At 35.8% G+C, this 21639-nt stretch overlaps 1 protein-coding gene across 4 annotated transcripts in view; it reads left to right on the plus strand.

Annotated features, from left to right (window-relative positions):
- Positions 1–1150: 1150 nt before the first annotated feature.
- Positions 1151–21639, plus strand: part of LOC107098481 (Wilms tumor protein homolog) — a 28466-nt gene continuing 7977 nt past the window's right edge. For 2 of the 4 annotated variants that reach the window (XM_015396197.1, XM_015396198.1), the window contains exons 1-5: positions 1151–1991; positions 5057–5179; positions 10808–10910; positions 15313–15396; positions 21131–21230. In XM_015396197.1, coding sequence (XP_015251683.1) covers positions 1514–1991; positions 5057–5179; positions 10808–10910; positions 15313–15396; positions 21131–21230 — 888 coding nt within the window. In that variant the 5' untranslated portion in view covers positions 1151–1513. The remainder of the gene's footprint in view (positions 1992–5056; positions 5180–10807; positions 10911–15312; positions 15397–21130; positions 21231–21639) is intronic. The other 2 variants (XM_015396199.1, XM_015396200.1) reach the window with 1 other exon arrangement.

Consider the following 21639-nt stretch of genomic DNA (forward strand, 5'->3'; position numbering starts at 1 on the left):
TTTTTTCTTAAAATAAGATATTTAGGCTAGATGAAATGCACTTGAAATAAGGTGATGTAATTGTGTTTTTTTATTTTAAATGTAAATTGTCTTTTTTTTTTTTTCATTGGTAAGGTGTCTATTTTATCTCCTCAATCCCAGGACAAATGCGTTTATTTTAAGAAAAAAAAAAAGATTTATTTAGATTTTTTTTTTTCCAGTGAACTAAAAAAAAAAGTATAAATTATCTACAGGAAGATATTTTCGTGATCATGAGGTTAAACGCTTTGAAATGCGATTAAGTAATTTTCTCCACCTTTAAGCTGAAAGAAATTTTAAACAGATTGTTGAAATGTTATAATATTTCGATTATTCTTTATTTTATAAATATTACTAATTAAAGTATGTTCTCTGCTTGTATTTTAACCTTTCTAACTGCTTTTAATAATCTAATTTCATTCAGTTAAGCATTTTATAACAGGGTTCTTAAAAGATATAGCCTATTAACTCAGATTTGTATCTATTACAAATAAATTAAAATAAGAGTCCAGAATAGGTAATAATCTAGAGGCCTGAAGGTAAAAGCGGGATATTTATTATGATGCGGGGCCCCTCATGCGGAACCCAAAGATTCATCTCCCAGCGGGTTCATTAAACCGTTACACCCTTCTTTTATTACCGTGAAATTTTTGAATACTAATTTAAAATTTCAGTTCTATGTTTCAGCATTCGTTTTAATTGTGAATTTTATTTGTTGATTTATTAGGGGCGGTTTGGGGCCTCAGTGTCTCTGCAGATGGTATCCACCTGGATATGTTTCAAACACTGATATTTTTTTTTAGGAATCATTTATTGCAACATCTTTGTGAGTTTTATTTTTATTAATAGTATGATTACTAACAGTATTCATGTCCAAGGAAATGTACAGGAAAATATGTAGTTTTGATGATTTGATCAAGACCCACAGCTTTTACTAATAATAAGATTCAAATTTGAAATTGGTTGAAATATCTGTTTTTATAAATGCAATTGTTCGCCTCTGTGTGTTTGAAGGTGTGAGTGGAGAGTAGATGAATGAAGTCAGAGGTTTCTGTCCCACATCACCTCCTGACTCCACCTCCTCCACCCTCCTCACACACAGATCCTCAGGCAAACAGTGGAGGAAAAAGAGGTCTACTCCTCCTCACTCCTCCACTCTTCTTTCTTCATTCATAGGGAAGCCTGTGAGCCGAGACCCCTCTCCTCCTTGGATGGACCCTCAGAGTCGTGAAACTCTGTTTTTGCTCATAGATCTGGATGGAAACTGAAAGTCTGACCTGATTGCTGTATCTCCTAATTGGGGAAGCTGAACCGCAGTGAGTTTGACATGAACTTTAGTTGGACTTGAGGAGCTTCCAGAGTCGCTGTCTGGAGGACTCAGAGCTTAGAAAGAGCGTTTTTAGTCTCTGGGGGATTCGAGAGGTGCCTTGTGAAAGGAGACAGGACTGATTTAAAAATTGCCTCCAGTTTTCCAAGCTTTCGTCCCTGGACCACAATGGGTTCCGAGGTTCGTGACCTGAACTCCCTCCTGCCCTCGGTCCCTCCAGGCCCCAGTCCCAGCTGCACAGCGCTGCCCGTCAGCACGGCCCCTCAGTGGGCTCCTGTCCTGGACTTCCACACCGCTGCCTCCCCTTACCCCTCACTGGCTGCTCCCCATTCCTCTCTGGGGCCCCACTCCTTCATCAAACAGGAGCCCAGCTGGGGAGCCACAGGGGACCCACACCACCACGACACAGACCCCCATTGCGGCCTCAGCGCTTTCACAGTGCATTTCTCGGGTCAGTTCACGGGCACGGGGGCCTGCAGGTACGGGGCAGCGTTCGGGGCCCCCCCTCCTCCTGCTCCAACGGCACCCAACCAGCCTGCGCCTGTGGCAGCGCCTCACCACCACCAGCCCCCCAGCAGGATGTTCAGCAACCCGTCGTACCTGAGTAGCTGTATGGACACCCAGCCGGCAGCCCGAAACCAGACAGGTACAGTAGGGCTGCAGTGCAAACATCTGCCCCATTTTAGATTCACTTTTTATTTCATATACAGTATCATCTGATGAAGTTTCAGTATTTACAAGTGGGACTTTACTCTGATGTATTTACATAAACGTTAAAAAAGCTCTAATGAATCATGTAGATTTGTTTTTCCTTATTAAAGATGCCTCCTACATGATATAAAGTTATTTTGATTGGCTAATGGTGGATGTTGCCTTTAGATCCTGGATGTCGAAGTTCACTACTTCCTAATACATAATAATTATCTAGAAATCCAGTCCGAAAGAAAAAAAATCAGTTAATTATGGAGAAAATCAGTGAAAATGTTTCATTTCCAGGGAAGCACGGTTGATCAAAGCATGATTAACTGAGGAACCACTTGGTGTTAATGTTTGACCCTAAAGAGTCTGTTTGCAGATTGCAGAAAGCTTTTTCCCTGTGAGTTTTTAGCCACAAGTGAACATTTTACATGAATGTGGTTATGTTGTGTTACATCTGCTTGTAGACACAAAAAATAAATTATTTAGAGAGCCTCTGTTAGGTCCTCTTAGCTCTGCTTACAAAGTTTTAATGCAAGACTGAGTAGCATTTGTTTTAAAAACTTGAATCAGGATTTTCTCTCCACACCACAAAGGATTTTCCTTATTTTAAAACAATTTATCTCGGTTTTAAATTTGATTTTTACCAGAGGCAAATATATTAAGGATCATGTAACAAATGTTATGGGGTTAATGGTTCCTTAAATTTCCCACTATTATTATTTTTTGGTTTATAATTTGATTAAATCACATTTGAGAAGCCGTGAGCAATATCCTTCTAAATTTAGGGTTGGGATTTTTTTTTCTACTTTATGGATGGCTTTCTATTTTTAAAAAAAACTTTAAAAAAAACACTCATACTCCATCCCCCAGACGCATGATTTTTCATTTTAATACTATAACCGTAAACTTTTAGAATAGAACCGAAGATTTATTTTCATTTATTTATTCGTGTATTTTTCACATATTGGTTGATCATATTATTTTGATGGCAGTGAGATACATTAAAATAAAAAATAAAAAACATATTAGTGACAATATATAGAGATATACAGAGTCCTGCCGCTTGTGTTTTATTTTGAAATATTGAAGCGTAAATCTTTGAACATTAAAAAAAGTTTATATCAAAAGTAATGGTACATCACGTACTGTAGGCTTGATGGCGTGTGGTAGAGCCAACCTGTTGTTAGCTGTTCAAAATGTACTTTAATTGATCTTATGCCGAAGATAGTTTGACTTTTGGTCAATAAAAGCTGAAATTGATTTATATCAGTATTTCTGTTTGTCTTCGTAATTGAAAAGAAGAAATAAAGCAGGGAAAAAAATTATAAATATTAAGTTTGCCATACTGCTTTTGCCTTTTCTTGACTTATGCATACATGTAAAATGTTAAAGACTCAAGGCGTTAACAACATTTCTGTACCCAAATTACAAATCTAAAATCAAAGAATGGATTTTCAAATGAAGAGTTTTTTAATAAAAAAAAAAGCCAGGATTAATTTCTCTTATTTTTCAGACTCCTTTGTGCGCTAATGATCTGCTGAAGGATTCCTAATTTATCATTTCCATTATTAGAGACTGGCATTTCTCACAAATTACACTTTATCCATATGTGTCTCCAACAGCAAGCAGTACCACAAAAAAGGCACAAAATTTAGGAAAAATATCTGTTTTAAGGATTTTATAAAATCTGATTCTTCTAGATAGATGGCACACATATTCAGTTAGTTATAGATCAACCCTGCCTTCAGTTTTAATAAAAACATTTAGATCTCAAACATTTGAAGAGACTTTATCTTAATGCATCCAGAAACGTATTTCTCCAGCTGTTCTAAGCTGCTTGATAATTAATCTATTAGTGATAGTCGTCAAATTAATTAGTAATAACATGCTTTCGAGCAGATAATTCAGGAATAACATTATTATCAAAGAGCCGGGCCGACCCCCTAACCTGTTTTATCTGCACCCTGCTGTGGCTGGTTGAGCGCATGCAAACAAACCAACCAACAGCAGGACCCGGGTCACACAGCGGAGCTCATATCATTGAGAGGTCACATCGGGAATCCTTCACATTCACATGTACTTCCCAAATGTAAATGTTCTATAAAAAAGTTTCTTTGGGGCAGAAATTTGGTACATATGCAAAGAAGAAATGCATATTAAACATAAAACTGTCTCTATCTGCAGTAAAGAGAGAAAAGTGACGACAAAAGCTGCACAAAAGGTTTGAAATCTTAATTTAAGGCCTAATATCCTACTGGGGCATTCCACCGGGGTTTTCCAGTCTTTAGGTTTTCCAGTTGAATACAAACTGAACTCATAGCTTCTCACCTCAGTGCTGCACTTCAAGGAGGCAACAAAAAGTATCATACTACATGCGCAGACAGATGATACACACAGACAGAAAAGTCAGGGGTGAGTGGATGATAAATGGAAGCGTTTAATGAGGATTCTTCCTTTTCTTGCTGCGCTCACCCACTGACTCAGAGAGTGAAAGTTGGTGAAAGTGCTGCATTTTTAATTAATGAAGCATGGGAGAGATAGTGTGTTTGTATCTGTGTCTCGGTGCACAGGAGTGATTTATGGGAGCTAGTGGTGCCCTTTAGGGGTCAGCTGGAGTCATGAGTCAGAGGCTGGTCCAGGGTGTCAAGCGTGGATCTTCTTAATGCCAGGAACCAGATTATGTAGGTGCATTGAACTGTTTACTTTTATTTTAGGTAAAACTCAACTTTATAAATGCACAAAGATGCATAGAAGCTAAACACATTATAATTAAATAATTTAAAGTGAGAAAAGTTGCAGACTTCTTGCAGAAATTGGGTGACTTGGGAAACTTAAAGGCATAAAAATGCATCAAATGATGTCAATAAATAAATTTTCACATGTAAAACTCTGTAGGCTCACAAATATGCTCAAGTCCAAAAGCATCGTCATTTTGTTGAGCTTTTCCACTGGTTACAGTATTTAGAAAATGGTGTGCTGATGTGTGTGCTCTCTGCCTTTTCTCTGCTGTAGGTTACAGCACGGTGGCGTTCGATGGAGCCGGTAATTACGGGCACACTCCTACGCACCACAGCTCGCAGTTCTCCGGCCACTCCTTCAAGCACGAAGACGCTCTAACCCAGCCTAACACAATGGGTACGTGCATGTCTGAGTACTTCAGGGTTACACTGTTTCAGTCTGTGGAAAACACCAAGGCCTTCCTCTGCAGTTAGATTTTCCTCTCATTTAATCTCTCGGAAACAAACCAGAAAACATCCAGAGGTGGAAATAGAATTGTTTGGATTTATTTTGCTTTTATTTTAGGCTTTTAGGAAAAATTTAAATCTTTCAAACACATCAGTATATAAAATTCAGTCATCTAGTCACATGAAAAAGTTTAAAGCAATACAATAATTACCCTTTGAGCTGACAATTAAAGCAGTAGAAATCTTAACATGAAACTTTACAGTTTGTTTAAATTGCGTCTTATATTGCATATTTTAGGAAATTAAATATTTTATAATTTAACATATTTATAGTACACAAAAAAGTTATTCTTTTACAATAGATCACACCACAATAACTTATTAAATATTTATGAACATTAAAAGAATCGCCAAATATTAATTTATTTTTAATATTATTCCACCACTGTAGATACGTTTTTAATGAAAAAAAAATAAATTGTGGTATGAAGAAAATTATTTTTTCATACGCAGACTTTACTCATTAGCACAATACAGGTTTATATTTAACAGCTTTAACTGCATTTTGCTTTTTTCCCCACTCATCACAATGCGAATAGTGACCCACGACAATTCAAACATGGTATTAATCTTTTTTATGTAAAAAAAAAAGATTAGAAACTTTATTTCCTGTAGTTAAGCCGATTTTGCTGTGAATGTACAATATTATCATAAATAAATACAGATCTAAATATGAAGCTTGACACAGAGTTGACATCAATTTTATCCTGTTTATCAAGAGAACAAAGCTTTAAAGCTTGTTTTAATAAGATCCAAATTTTATTTGTGTACTTTGAGCCCCAGTGTGAGAGCAGGACCCTGTATTTGGTAGTCCCTCGGCCCTCGCCAGGGGAGTGTCTTGTCCCTTTTTCTGACGTCTCTGCTGTGACCTTGCCTGTCGGAGGTATAAATCAGCCACATCCTGACTCACAAACTCCCTTGTCTCCATCTCTCATCTCTTCTTTTATCCACCCACAATCTGTATAGACCCCGGCCTATGCATGTTGTTAGTAAACATTTAAATGTGAGTTTTGGTGGAGTTGTAGCTATAATTATTGCAAATTCCATCCTTTTATTTATATTTTACAGGAAACAAGGCTATGAAAAATTAAGAAAAGCTTTGAAGTTTTCACTATATTGCTTCAGAAAAAGCGACCAGAAAGATCTTTTTCCTGAAGCCACTGTTTGTCTATTTTTCAAAAACTCTAATCAACACTTTCAAAAAGGAAAAAATGAATATCTGTAGAACCATCTTGGCTACATCCTTTTTTAGGGGTTTTGTTTTGTTTTTTCAGATTTAGTTTTATCTCAAAGTATTTTCTTTTAAAAAAAAAAAGGAAAAAAAGAAAGAAAAATGCACAACCTGATAAAAAAAAGTAAAATGAAAACAAACATCTGTGAGAAAATCATGACCTGTTTAAAAGATAAAGAAATTTCCTTAATGAATAACATCTGAGCTCTTATTTATTTTAACCTTGGTTTACCTTATATTTATATTTTTTACTCTAGTAGTAGCGCCTCTACCAAAATGTTATGAAAGAGGCACTTTTTTGTGCTTTTTAAGAATAGAATGAAAAGTTTGTGAATCTCAACTTAAATCATCATCTCTTAGAGTAGAAGATCAACATTACGTTTTAATCATGTTATATGAAGCTACAGATGGTAAAATAAGAGCCTATTTTCAATTAGAATCACTTAAATGGCTTTTAAGGGCTGATTCAGAAGGTACCACTAAATTCTAACTATGCCCTCATTTGCCACTCACAATGAAAAGCTGTAGTCTATTTTATTCATTCTATTTCTTTTTAGGTTTGATAAGAACAATTTGCTATTTTTTATCTCGATATTTGTAAATAAGTTCTTGTGAACAAGCAGGGTAATTACAGTAGTAGCACCAATTTCCGTGAAAAGAGGTATTTTCTTTTAAGCCCTCTGGGGAACTGCAGGCAAAAAACTGTAAAACTGGATTTTAGACAGCCCTTATATCTCTGAAATCATTTTATATGAGTCAGTGGGACCAAACCTGACACCTATAATGAAAATTGAACTAACGGTTATTGAAAGACAAGCCGTATTGGAAGTTTTAAAACTAGGATTTTGGTTACTTGCGACAGTTTCTGAGACCTATGAAGGAAACTACTGTAGGTTATCTTTGGGCTTCAAATAAAATATTTATCTTTTATTAAACTTCAGCAAAACAAACTTAAAGATCAAATCATGCCATATTTAGTTATTATTTATAGAGCAATCAGCTCCTGAAAGATCAATAAAACAGTGTGATTTTTTTATTTGGGTTCACAGCTTTTATCCACCCTCCATTATTAACACAAGACAATAAAAATTCATATTTGAGGTTTTAGATTTGGCATAGTGGTAGCATTTATTATTACTCTGCAATAGAAAAAAACTATTCAGGTCTTCACATTATTGTGTTCTTAATAATGTTTCTTTATTATTTAAAACTTCTAAATCATTAATTCTGCTCTCAGGATTAACTGTGACAAAGTTTTCAAAAGATTTGTTCAAATCTGCATCAGAACACCTTTGCGTACATGCTAACTTGCTAGCCACTTACAGCAAGTTTATTGTTAGATGCAGAAACTACAATTTTTGTTATCCACAGATATACAGAATATTCAGTCCCAATCTTTCACTGTAATGTGACTTAGCAAGTTCAACATTTCTAACTTAAATCAGAATTTCCCAAGCCATACTTTTAAGCTGGAGGGGATAAGATGGGTGGAGTAGAAGCTTAAGTAGGGTAGAGAGAGGCATCACTTGTCACACATCTTGTTTTGGTCTACAGGCAGTGCTCAACAGCCTACCTGATGGAAAATGTTGGTTTATTGCTTCTGTTATGGCGACAACCTTCAGGACTTTAAGTTTGGCTATTAAGTAACCAAATTACAAATTCTTTTTTATTCCACTTTATATGAAAGTAGTGATGAGTTGGAAACATAATGAATAAACTACAAATTTTAAACTTTTTACTCAGAATTCTACTTTTTATTTTAAAAAGGTTGACATATTTAGGCTGGACCAAAGAATCCAGCAATTCATCCTCATTTGTCTTCCTCATTTTTTTTATTTTCAGAAACAGTAAAAGTCTGAGAATCAAACCACCAACAGCAAATGCACAGCTCTCTAACAAGTTAGTTTAACTTAGTTATAAGCAAATTTATACCTGAATAAGAAATTAATAAGAAGCTTTATTGTCGTTGTACAAGACATACAATATTATTTCTTATGGCAGCATCTCTTTATCAGCAATTTATATGGTAAAAAATGAAAAGAGCCCTGCACCTTTAACTCAAAAGTCAACTCTAAAAGTTTCCAACATTTTGCAACAAAAGCACAAAAGTTAACAGAACTTTCACCTGTGGAAATAACTTAGTACCTACAGTAAAGATAGTTACCTCAAGTATGCTAAAGATTACAGTTACCTTGACTTTCTAAACTGAATTAAATTATTGTCCCTGTATTTAAAGTTTGTTTTATAGACAAAGAAGGATGTTGTTTTACAGTGTTTAAAACACCATCGCAGTCCACACCAATAAAAAGAGACATACTAATAAATAATATTGAAAAGTTAACTTATTTCAATGAATCAGTTCAATAAATAAAATACATTATATAGTTTAGTACAATTTAGACTGATGCTTTCACACATTCTTTGCCAATAAAGTTGATTCTGATTCAACACTTTCTTAAAGGTTACTTTCAAAAGATACCTCTAATAAGAGTGTGTCTTATAGGAATGCGGATATTTTAATTTTTGGCACTCGATGAGTAACATAGGGACAAGTTGTCATTGACAAACAAATCAAAAGTGGTAAAACATTAAACTAAGAAGATTAGATTTTTGTTTTATTGTAAAATATGTAGAAAATATGAAGTAGTCACTCTAAATGACAGTCTTGGAGTTTTTTTTTTAATTTTGTGTTTTAATTCAGTCTGTTTTGTGTGAAAAATACAGCAGCCCAAATTGACGTGTAGATGGTCTTTGTATGGCTACACTTTGTTTTGATATGTCGTCACCATATAAGCTACATGGCTGAAGTGACCAAATGGCTACTTATACAGATAGTCTGCCTCTGTTTAAAACAAAATAATGAAAACACAAAGGAAAAGCGGTGAGGACCAGAGCTATAAGGGATTCACATTTTCTCTGGGTTACCAGTCTGATAATATGTGCCCTATCAAACCAAATAATACAGAGGAGAAATAATCTCTGTTTAGAGGCGAGGCTTAGATTGCAAACCTATTGTTGAAAATAATGACAAAAACGCTTACAATAAGTGCTGCAAATAACAATTATTGAGCAAATTGATTAATCTCTTGAAACTTTAACACATAGCAAAAGGACCCATAAAGAACATTTTTTATGAATTAAACCAGGCAAATCAAGAATTTTTCCTCTTTAGGAGATCCTTTATAGAGCCTGTTGACAGATGAAAAAGTAGTTTTATCCTAAATGTAAAATGTTTACATATTTTTTTTTCACAATTTTGATATAATTACTGCTCTAAGTGCTCTGTCAGCTAAAGGCATATTTTAGACTCCAGTTAATGATTTATCGATAATCATTTCAACAATTGATTAATGATCAATCCACTTAATTGTTTGAGCCCTACTTACAACCTAAAGGAGAGTAGAAACATATGTATTAAAATCAGTATCTGGATCATGCGTGGTGGCAAGACATAACCATTTCTGTTGTGGACCTATGCATTAGCCTTATGTGCTGCTGTAGGTGAAAATAAATTTCACCTATACAGAGAAGATGCATGAAACATTTCTTCTTTGCATGTGTCTTCTCTGTATAGGGATCATATCTGGCAAGTGCACACTGCTGCTGCCTTTGGGATGCACAGAAAACTATCAGACAAGTAATGAGTGCACTTATTTGCTTTTTTCTCCTATAATTTGACTCTGGGCTGAACGGTGGATTATTGGAACAAAAATGTAGAGCACGGACTATATAGTGGACTTTATAGTGAACTCAGTTAACTAACCATTCGGACAAATGATAACTACTTTTCGCTCCCTGTTGATCACGTAACTCCGCCTCCACCGTGTGGTGCCTGCGCCATCTTTGTTATTAGTTGCTACTGTCGCTACCTGACAGTGGGCCGCTGTGACACCAAATCCCTTAATGCTTTGTGGGGAGAGCAAAGCATTCCAGGATCTGTCTGCTCATCTAGTGACCATGGATGATCACTTCTTTTCAAGGGGCATTGTGGGAAATTTTGAGTCCACTACTTTTTCATCCACTAAGTGTTCTGAAACTCATTTCAAATGGCATAATCACCATATAGTGCCCTATATAGTGAAAAGGGCGGACATTTGGAGACATTGGCAAGTGAAAATATGCACATACAGTATTGCTTCGGGTACCACAGTGCTAGCACCGACTGTGAGAACAACTGCTTCATTATGTTTAAAAAATCAGGGAATTCCAGGAAATGATTGTACATTTTAATAGTTTAAGTTGAGATATATGCATGTGATATACATTCCAACTTTCTAAATATCCCAGGTGACCAGCAGTATCCCGTACCTCCTCCCGTTTATGGATGTCACACACCTTCTGACAGCTGCACAAGCAGCCAGGCTCTGCTGTTGAGGAACCCCTACAACAGGTAACACCCAAACATTTGCCCTCTGCATCCCTACTACACTGCAAACACCCTCTAAATCATATTTTTAGAGTAAGCTACAGCTTCAACTAAAGCCGGAAATGTTCTGAATCCATTGTTGATTGTGTTTCTGCAACATCAGTGATTCAGTGGCAGTTAGCAGGATGAAGTTTAAAACAGGATGTTCACCTTCTGGATAGGTTTGTCTGCCACTGCGGCTTCCTTTTTTTATTTTTGTGCATGGTTCCTTTTTTCTGTTCATTTAGTGCTTAATCTTCAGAATAAAAAATATATATTTCTTTCTAAGCTAAGCATTTACAGGGTTAAAACTCTTAAGTGTCTACTATACATGAAAAGTAGAAAACAAACTGCCATCTACAGTACAGAAATACTTCAAAATTGGGATTTAATTGATTTCATTTTAATTGTTGGTGTCTGGGATTATTGTCCATTTGTATCTTAACAACTTTGAACATTCTCTATGACCTAAATGTCCTTAAGTTGTTTAATAACTTATTGGAATACCTTTTGGGGTTATAAAACGTATACATTTAAGTTGATACAAAAACTGCAATACCATAATTGCCAAGAAATGTCTAGACTGACATCAGGTGATTAAAAAAAAAAAAAAAAAAACATTTTACAAAAGGCTTAAATCTATGTTTAAAAAAATGTTAATCTCATTTAAGATTGCTGAGAGTAACTGCACCTATTTAAACAGTTTTCTACTGTTAAGCTATGCATCAACTTTGACTTATGCCCTGATTGTTGTTTTGCTTTTTAAATATTTGGTCTTTTCTTTAAAAAATGTGAGTAACTTAATTTTTTACAAAAACAGAAGTTCTGATGCTCAAATTCGATAGTTTTAACAGGATTTTACTTCAACACTTTAAACCAATTTCTAGCATAGAAATTTAGGACTCTTCTAAGTCTGACCTTCTTTTATTTCATATTTTTATAAAGAAAATTTGTAATTTCTTTAAAAAAAACAATATTCAAAGAAATATAATGAAACATACTGTGCAGCACCTGAAATCCCTTCAGTAATTCATACCGCCTCATCTTACCTGCGTGTTTCCATTTCATCCATGTCCTCTATTTCTCCCCCATAGACAAACCATCAGAAACCCATGAAGTAAGCCATAATGTATTATTCCTATCCCTCCTGGTAGTGTTGTATTTTTATTTTTTTTTTATTTTATAAAGACAAATAGTTTTTCTGTTAACTAAAATTGCATATTGACTTGAACTATCTGTATCTAAAGACTGAATATTTCCCTTAATTCTTGTTGACAATGGTTCTAATCTTTGTCTAAACCAGTTGGGAATTTAACAGATGATCAAACCAGAACAACTCTGAATGACCTCATTCAGGTAGATCTTATTTTTTAGTCACAAAACCATCTTTAGGGATTATAGACAATCACTCAATATGGTCACGGAACATATCTTTCAATCACAAATTCTTAAAGGTAGTTTAAAATATGGGTACAAATTAATGTATGATACAAAAGATGTGGTGTTAGATTGTTTAGTTTGTTCATTTTAATCTAAGCTACACAGAAGTAAAAAACAGCCAAAAAGTGACAAAGTGACAATACATATTGTTTTGTATTAGAAAAACAATAAAAAAAATTAGGTGGGGAAAAAAGCTAAAAAAAACATTAAAAATTACAGTAAAAAAAACAAAAATTCCTTATTAGAGATGTTTTTTCCTTCAGGATAATTTTCTTTTCCTTGACAGTTTTTCCCGTGCATAAGGTTGATTAAAACTTGACATTCTTTCAGTTACAGACACAAAACTTTCTGTAAAATGTGCATCTCTACTGTCTGTCTGTGCTCATTCTTTCACTGTCATAACTTTGGGTCAACAACCTCAGATTTAGATCTAAGACAAATACAAAAATGTATTTCAGGAAACTTCTACCCTCTCCAAGCCAAAAATGTCATAAAAATTGGATCTCAGTAATAAACCTAAGAAGTTAATAGTGCAGTACATTTTTAGGAGGCACACCTCCTTATCATTTGCTCCGCAAACTGTTTGTTGCTTTGTCTCAAGATGAGAAATTCTTTACATGCCACCGATTCTGTGTTTTCTGTAAATGGAAAAATAAAGAATCTGCTTTTGGGATGGATTCTAAGGCTTCAGAGTGTGTTTTAAGGGAGAAAGACCATCCTGACTCTTAGTCTGAAGTTTGTCTTTTTTCATAAACATAACTGATATCTACACAACAGGCACATATACACACATGGCTGGAAAGTCTCATGTGAGTGAAGTCAGTCGTCTAATCTTGCAGCCTGGTACCATCAGGCCTGTATTTACTCTCCGGGCCATCAGCTTGGAACAACATGAAGTGAAAACATGCAGAGGGCTTATTAATCCGAGCAGAGAGAGAGAAAAAGAGAGGCTTTCTGGCTTTTATCAAAGTAAAGAACAGAATGAGAAGCTTTAAACTGAGCAGGATGTTCTATCAATTCATAAAAAAGAAGTGTGTTGCCCAAAAACTCACGTTTTGCAGAGACATCATGTGGTGTTTTGTCAGTTTTGTGGTTTCTGTGTTTACAACTTGCAGTCTTTTCAAGTTATTGAGCCAAATGAGCAGAAGCCTCCTCTTCACTAAGGGAAGATTTTTCTTTGTTAAAAGATTCTCCTCATTATAGTCAGATAAAAAACTGATATTTTATTACTTTGATTAGCTAAACAATATGCATAAATAAGATACAAAAAAGGAGAACCTTTTATCTTCTTGTATTAACTATGGCTTCTTCAAATGGCAGCATGTGGCTGAAGGTAAAGCTGCAGAAAAGATGTGCAGATAGAAGCCACTGTTTCAAAATAAAAGAAAGCAGTGCTTCATAAAGTCATTTGGTGGGAAATGTTGCTTAGATGAGCCCTCCTTCAGATTGTTTGTGAAATCTGCAATAAAATTTTTCTAGAGAAGGAAGATTAGGTCAAACATGAATCCTTTTTGGTAAAAACAAGGAAGCATCTAGAGCCTCTGAAACCAGCACAAGACACAACTGTAATTACAGAGTGGAGTTCAAACCTACTCAAAAAGCAACTTCTTCCATGAATACAGGCACAACCTGGATTTCCGGCATGATTGACCATGGCATCACAGGACAAATGTGCAAATAAAGGTGCTCATTGATAAGAACATTGACATTTTTGGAGCTTTGCTTAAGAAACTCCCTAGATTCAAACCTGAGTTAGAGCCTACGTTCAGTTCTTACAAGTCATATTGATGAAAAATGGGAAAATATCCGTTATTGAGCATTAGATTATTGCTTTGGAATTATTGACTGTATTTTCTAATTAAGCCTTTTAAAAGTTCTGATTGCTTTTACTTGCTATTTGATTTGTTTCATTGCTTAAACTTTACAATAGTGGCTGGAAAAGGTCAGACATTCAAATGGTCTGTTTATCGTGTTACATGGTTTGTAGTTCACTATATATTGGCACCGCTGTGATAATTAATGAACCTATGATAAAGAATGTTGCTTTAGATATGATCTACTTATTTCCTAACAGTCGCTGCAACATTGTTGTTTAAATACTCACACTGTATGGCTTAAGTACTGACAGATCTTGATACCAAATGATGGACATTTTGATTCAGTTTTCACTCTTTAACTTTTGTTGACATAATTTTACATTTTACTTTTTATAACTTTGTTAAATTTTTTGAACTTTCTTTCACATTTTTCTCCCAGACTGCTAGCCAGGCGCCACACAATGGCAGCCCACTGCTCCCAAGGGGATGAGTTAAATGCAAAGGGGAATAAAGGGATTTACATTTATATTTATTTACATTTAGGAAAGTTCCTTTGTTTTCTTTTCTCTTTTCTCACGGAGTAAAAATCAGAGACAAACTCTACGCACAGCACAGAAAATTGAACAAAGAGCTGTAAAAAAAAAAAATGCTTGTCGGCTGTTTAAAAGATGAGCTTATATCAGTAAATAACTGAGAAAATAATTTGACCCATTATTATCTGAATCATTACATTAATCATTACTGCTCTGAGTCGGTTCCCTGCAATATTTTAGCAGAAGCACCTTCAGCCTCTCCTGGCTGCCTGCCTGCCTTCTTCACTGTAAAATAATAGCTTTGTAATGAGCTAGGTACCAGGCACCACTTTGCCTGTGCTCAGCCCACTCTGAACCTGCTGGTACTTTATAAAGAGGGACTAAAGGCAATAAATCCAGAGATAGAAAGTGTGTTTACACATGTATGTGGCCAGCATGAGTGATGATTATGCAGTGGGTTATGTCCAAATATAAATAAGCAAAAATTTAGAATTTCAGGTCTTTTTTATGGGTTTTCCAAAAGCGAGATCAATGGCAATCAGCGTGATAAATAGCAGCTCATGAGCTTCTCTTCTACGTTTTGTCTTTCCTCCACAGCGGAGACAATTTATATCAAATGACCTCTCAGTTGGAGTGTGTGGCATGGAACCCTGTCAATACACTGGCATCCACCCTTAAGAGGTAGGAAATTGACCTGTGGCTTTTTTTTTTAAGACAAGGTTAATCAGCCCTGTGCTGAGGAATGGAGCGGCCATGATGCACTAAGAACTCTACTCCTATCAAACAACACATTATTTCGGTGCTTTATTTGGTGATTCAATTGTTTCCCTTTTTTTGCATCATTGCTTTTCACACCTTACCAACTTCCAAAAGTTTAGCATAAAGACCACATTAGCCTTGTTTTTCAACAATGTCCTTCTTCTCTCCCCCGTTTTCTGGGCATGAAGCCCTACTGACAGGTTTCAAAAAACGTACCGCTAAATAGTGATGTGGGCAACAAGTTCCATACATTTTACTTTTCTTTTTTTGCGGTGGTTTGGAGGTTGCAATCAATATGCAGTCACGCAGATGTGTCAGTTGATTATTTGCTGGCAGTTACGCTTATCTGTTGTGCAGCTGTATTACCTGTTCTTCAGTGTTTGTCGATTGCAGAATTTGTTTAGCATGATTGCTAACATTTTTAGATTGTTGTAAAGATTAATTTTATTCTTCCTTATATTTCATTATTTTAATGCCTGTTTATGTCTTTAGATAAAACTTTCTACCAAGGCTTTTATTTCTAACAATCAAACAATAGCCTGTATTTTTAGTTACTAGTTGTTTTTTGAAATGCAATCCCTTGCTCTGATTTATTTCCTTTAAGTTTATCAGAGACGTTCAAGAATAGACGATGTCTGACTGTCATTCTCTCACTGGAAATATTTTTTGATATTTTTAACTTAGATCAAAGTTATGTTCTCTTTTTTTTGCCTGAGGAAAATCAGCTCAGGAAACGCATTTGAAATCCCTCAAGTATCAGCATCCAATGTTTAGACAAACCTTATAGTTTTCACTTTGAGCTGTATGTCAGCGTGACCTGCAGAGCTGGTCAAAGTCACCACTGCCTCACAAATGCTTTTCTAATCCGAGCCAACAGGCATGCTCTCACCAATTAAACTGTTTGTTTGTGGGCTGCATTTTAACTGAAAAAGAAATTCCATAAAAAAAAGCAGTCTTCAGAGATTTTTATTGGTGATGCCACAGATTTCTACTGCAGATCCAGCCGTATCTGTAGGCAGTGACGGGCAGCAGCCGACGGGAGAAGGAAGGGAGGCTTGAGGGAGGATGAGGAGGAAGAGGATGGAGGGCAACAAGAGGAGGAGACGGTCTCCAAAGATAAGGAGAGGCAGGACGAAGGGAAAGACATGAGGAAGAGGAAGCATAGGGGAGTTTGGGTAGCAGAGGAGGAGCATTCCAGGATTTAAATACCTCATAATTGGTGAACCACACCCAACTTTTGTTCACATGCCCAATGTCAAGCTTGATACTGAATATTTTAAATCGTGTTTTTGAAATTGTTGCTCACCTACAGTACAAATCGTTTGTGCTTTTTCTTTAAGACAGAATTTATGAATCTTACAAGTTTGGTCCATGCAGAGAGGGATATTTGACAAATCTTTGCACATCTCCCCAGACGCTCCAGAGTCCTGGCTCCTCTTCCGTTCTTTCTTCTCTTCAGCTCACCCCTCTAATTTTCCACAGGGTTTTGGTTTAAAGATTGCATTACTCTGGAAAGAAGCAAATTTTTTGAAAGTATTTATGAGTTGATTTCTCTATGTCCTGCCAAAAAAATCAATGATGATCCACTTTTGGTTTCCTTATATAGGGCAGCAGTGTTTCAGTAGTTATTCAGTAGTGAGCTAATTTTTTCATTTTTTTTTTTTTTTTTTTGAAAGTGCAATTCTTTCTATATATCTCAGTATTGCCTGGATTAATTCAATCAGTCAAGTCAGATTTGGATAACTAGACTCCACTACACCCAGTCCAGCACAAACAATGATGGATGCACTAGGAGCATTTATGAGCTTTTAGGAGAATAAGGCAAGGTGCATCAACGCCAATGTACTTCAGGTATTCCTTTTTTTATGATGTGTAGATTGCTAATTTTAAAGCTGATTTAAATGTTTGTCAAGAAGATTGGAACTGGACTCCACTCCCAAACACCCAACATCATTTAGACATCGGTTTTTAGGCTAAATCAGGTCATTGTTGAAAATTGGGCTTTGTTTGGTCCGTCTGATTTTGACCCACTTTAGTCCAATAATAGACGTTGGAAATATGTTGCAAACCCAGTTTTCAGCAATCTGAAAATTACAGCCTTTCACCTTTCACTTTTCAACCAAATCTAGATGTCATTTGGATGTAAATCATGTCCTATTTTAATGTCTTTTCAGCCAAATATTTGCTTGGTGGGCACAGAACTGTGTTGAACATGATTCTTTCTTTTAATTCAAACAGAAAGGATTGTAAGGCAAATACTGAACCATCTACTCAGTAAATACCATAAGATGCATGTAAGGTAGAATTTTGCAAAAAAGAAAGCGTGGAAAACAAACAGGTCCATACAGTTAACAGTTTATTTAGATCAAGAGTTTTGTAAATCTCATTTAATTACATCTGTTTAGTACAGAGCACCGTTTTCTTTCTTAATGTCATACTCTACAAGGTAGCAAAGTAGAAATGGGTCCACATCCATCTATATTTCTTATAGCATTGGGCAGTTTAATCAGAAATTAACACTCTGATTATAAGCTGGTGGGCAGAAAATCAAGGTTCACATTAATTTAAATTATTTTTATTTTTACATAACTTTATTTTCTTCTGAATGTAGGATACTTCTTATTTCTGTGAGTTGTATACATGAGACGTTTCTTAGAATCTGCTATTTGAATGCTTTAAATTCTATTTAATTTATTTGAATGATCCTAAAATTACTGAATGACCTGATCATGGCTAAAATGAGATACTGCCATATTTAGTCATACATGAGTCAAGGATCATGCAATTTAATCTAAACTTTGTCCATCCTCCTCTCTGAGAAAAATGGAGGTAGACAAAGAATACCTTATGAGAGTCCAGTTGTATGGCGTCCATTCCCACTGCATCAGCACAACCCTCCCATCCTCCATCTTCAGTTGGACACACTGAAATATAACACATTTCATAGACAGGAGCTTTCTGTTTGTCTGTGTTATCATAAGAAGATACAGGAGGCGACTCAGGCAGCTGTGTCAAACACAGCGCTCTTTGTTCAGCGCTCTCTCAGTGAAAACTGTTATTTTTTGTATGACTGATTAAAAGATGGTTGATTCATTAAAGAATCTACAGAAAAACATGAGATACACTACATGAGGAAAGCTTTAACTAAAGGCAATAACTAAAACTTATTTCCCTTTTGTTTGTTTTTGCTTTTTACCCTTGTAAGGAGTATTGCTTTTTATTTCCTAATATATTCCATTTCATTTAAAGTATGATTTTAGATTATATTACCAATATTAATGGGGAAAAACCTATTTGTGTTTTTGTTAATAATTTGCTTCTAAATTCTTGTCTTATGCCCTCTGGTGGATGACCTAACTACTACAGGTTGCAAGTTCCATTTCCTGTATCTTTTTTTCCAGCCTTACTGTAGGTGCATAAAAGCACAGATATTAAATTATTATATTTCAAGTAAAGGTTAGTCAAGTAAAGGCGAGCGGTTGTATTTTCATTTACTGATTAAATCCCCTTCTCAGTGTATTTATTTGCACTACAAATGACTGGTTGAAAGCAATAGATTAAAATATTTTGTATTTGAGAAGGGATAAATCTAAGAATTGCTGTATTTTAGTTCTTAAGGCCTGGAGTTGGACCCCAGCTTTACATCAGGGCCAACAACACCTAAGCAAACTGTTACTGCTTAGGGCTCCAGGAAAACTAGGGGGCCTCCAAGAACAATTTTTAGCTATTTTTTTTATTTTTTTATTTTGCAAGTATAAGAATGACGTACCAAAACACACAATAACATAATAAAATTATGCATTTTTTAACATCAAAATATCTTTCACCATGTAGGAGGCTTCACTTATACATAAAATAAAAATAAAAAATGTTTGTATATATATATATATATATATATATTTATGAAGCAATGTTACTTGTTTTTTGTTGTTGTTCTTGCATTATAGGCTTTTTTTGTACAATCCTGCTCCTGATGGAATCAAATATTTCAAACCATAATGTTTTCTTGCAGCAAGGTGATTTCGGGTTCATTTCCCGACCCAGGGTCTTTCTGCCTGGAGTTTGCATGTTTTCTCCATGCATGTGTGGGTTCTCTTCAGGTACTCTGGCCTCCTCCCACAGTCCAAAAAACATGACTGCTAGGTTATTTGCCCGCTCGAAATTGTCCTCAGGTGTGAATGTTATTGGGCATGGTTTTTTTGTCTCTTTGTGAGGCTCTGGCCCCACCGTGACCCTGATGGAATAAGCGGAAGAATATATATGAATGTATGGATATGTCTACAATAAATAATCTACATTATAGTTTATTTTATTAGTTTTAGGAACAATAAATGATGCATACAAGTAGGTGACTGAAAAACAACCCTGGTTTAGGTTGAACTAGGTGTGTGTGTTTTGTGTCCAATGAGACTTTCATCTTAGGGAGACTAATAAAGTTACTTTGGCTTTCACACTGATTTTTGCAGCAATCAATAATATTGGCAGAAATCGAGGGCCTCAAAATAAAAATTTGGCTTAGGGCCCAATGGAGCCATGGCCAGGCCCATGTTAACTTTAGAACTCCTGAATAAAATGTATTGTTGATTACCAGGCCTCCTTGGTGCTGTGGAGGTTATTTGGGTCTTGAATCAGCTGTGTTAGACCAAGGGATATCTAGAACCTGCAAAGCACCAATCCTTGCAGGCTTTAGTTTACGCAGCCTTCCTGAGAATTGATGCTGATCATCTCAACTCTTAATCACCATCTACTGTCCAATGATTACTTCAAGTATAATAGCACAATGTTATGAGGCTCATGAATGGTTTCTTGGTTCCACAGAGTCATCTGATCTTAATCCAGTTTAGAATCTTTGGGGTTTGGTGAGTGATTCACATCGTCGTTGTGCAGCAGAGAAATCTGCAGCAACTACATGAAACTATTGTGGCAATATGGAAAAAAATCTCTGAGGAGTGTTTCTGACAACTCATTCATTTATTGCAATGAGGAACTAAAGCAGTTCTAAAGGCAACAGCAGGTTTGATCCGATTCCTGCGAGTTGGATCCAATAGACTGGCTGCTAAAGTGTCCAAGTTCTTCTGGTTTGTATAATAAAAAAAATCATGATTTTTGGATTTTGATGCAGTAAAAAGCTTAAATATTTTCTTAAAACAACATTACAAAGAGAGAAACCCCAGAAACAACTACACGACTTGGGTCAGTTACTGGAGTCCTAACAAAATAACAGTGAAATATTACCCCAATGCATTAAAAACAAGTTACATCAAGATTGAACTCTGGTCTGCTATTTGCATTAAAGGCTGTAAGTGACATGTTTTTGAATAATGTTCCCTCCCTGACCTTATCGTACCTACACACAATGAATGCACTCAGTGAGACAGAGCTTCATGCTCTACCAGTCCGCCAGCGTGGGTTAAATTTGCACTAAATTACCTTCTTGATCTTGAGATCTGCTTTACATCCAATAAATTTTACAGTTGTCCACAGGCATGCCTTTAAAAGGAGCCTTTCTTATTGCAAAGGTGTTATCGGAGCAGAAACCAAAACCTTAGTTGCATTGTTTACTTGCTGACATTCGGTTAATGCTGCATAAGGATGTTCAAAAGTATTTAATTGTCTTTCATATGAACTGATGGTAGTTTGTCTTTGTCTGTTTCAGCCATGCACCAGGCTACGACAGCGACCCCAACACCCCCATGGTGTACAGCTGCAGCACACAGTACCGCATACACACACATGGAGTCTTCAGAGGCATTCAGGTGGGACTCACACTGCTGCTGCACAACTTTATTTATCGTCAACAGGTCATCATGTGGTGAGCTCTGGCTGCGTGCAGTTACCCTGCATCTTGTTCTCTGTTCATGTTTAGTGTCACACATGTTCTCCAAGAACTTAGAAACGGGCAGACGGAAAAATAAAAAAAACACCACTGGGACAGTAAGAATATATCGCTTTCTAATTTGTGGAGATGAGGAGGCTAATGCAATGAGCAGGTTGTGTAAGGAGGAAACATTGATACAGAGCAGGGCATGCTCACAAACATGTACATCAATGCACAGAGCTTTTAAGACCAAGAGGATTCTTTTCTAACATAAATCCATTAGCAGCAGAGAAACACATGCATAGAGTTAAAACTGTGTAATGATACAGATTCCATATGAGGATTCA

The sequence above is a fragment of the Cyprinodon variegatus genome, unplaced genomic scaffold, assembly GCF_000732505.1.
Source record: "Cyprinodon variegatus isolate N-32 unplaced genomic scaffold, C_variegatus-1.0 Scaffold781, whole genome shotgun sequence".
Classification (NCBI taxonomy): domain Eukaryota; kingdom Metazoa; phylum Chordata; class Actinopteri; order Cyprinodontiformes; family Cyprinodontidae; genus Cyprinodon; species Cyprinodon variegatus.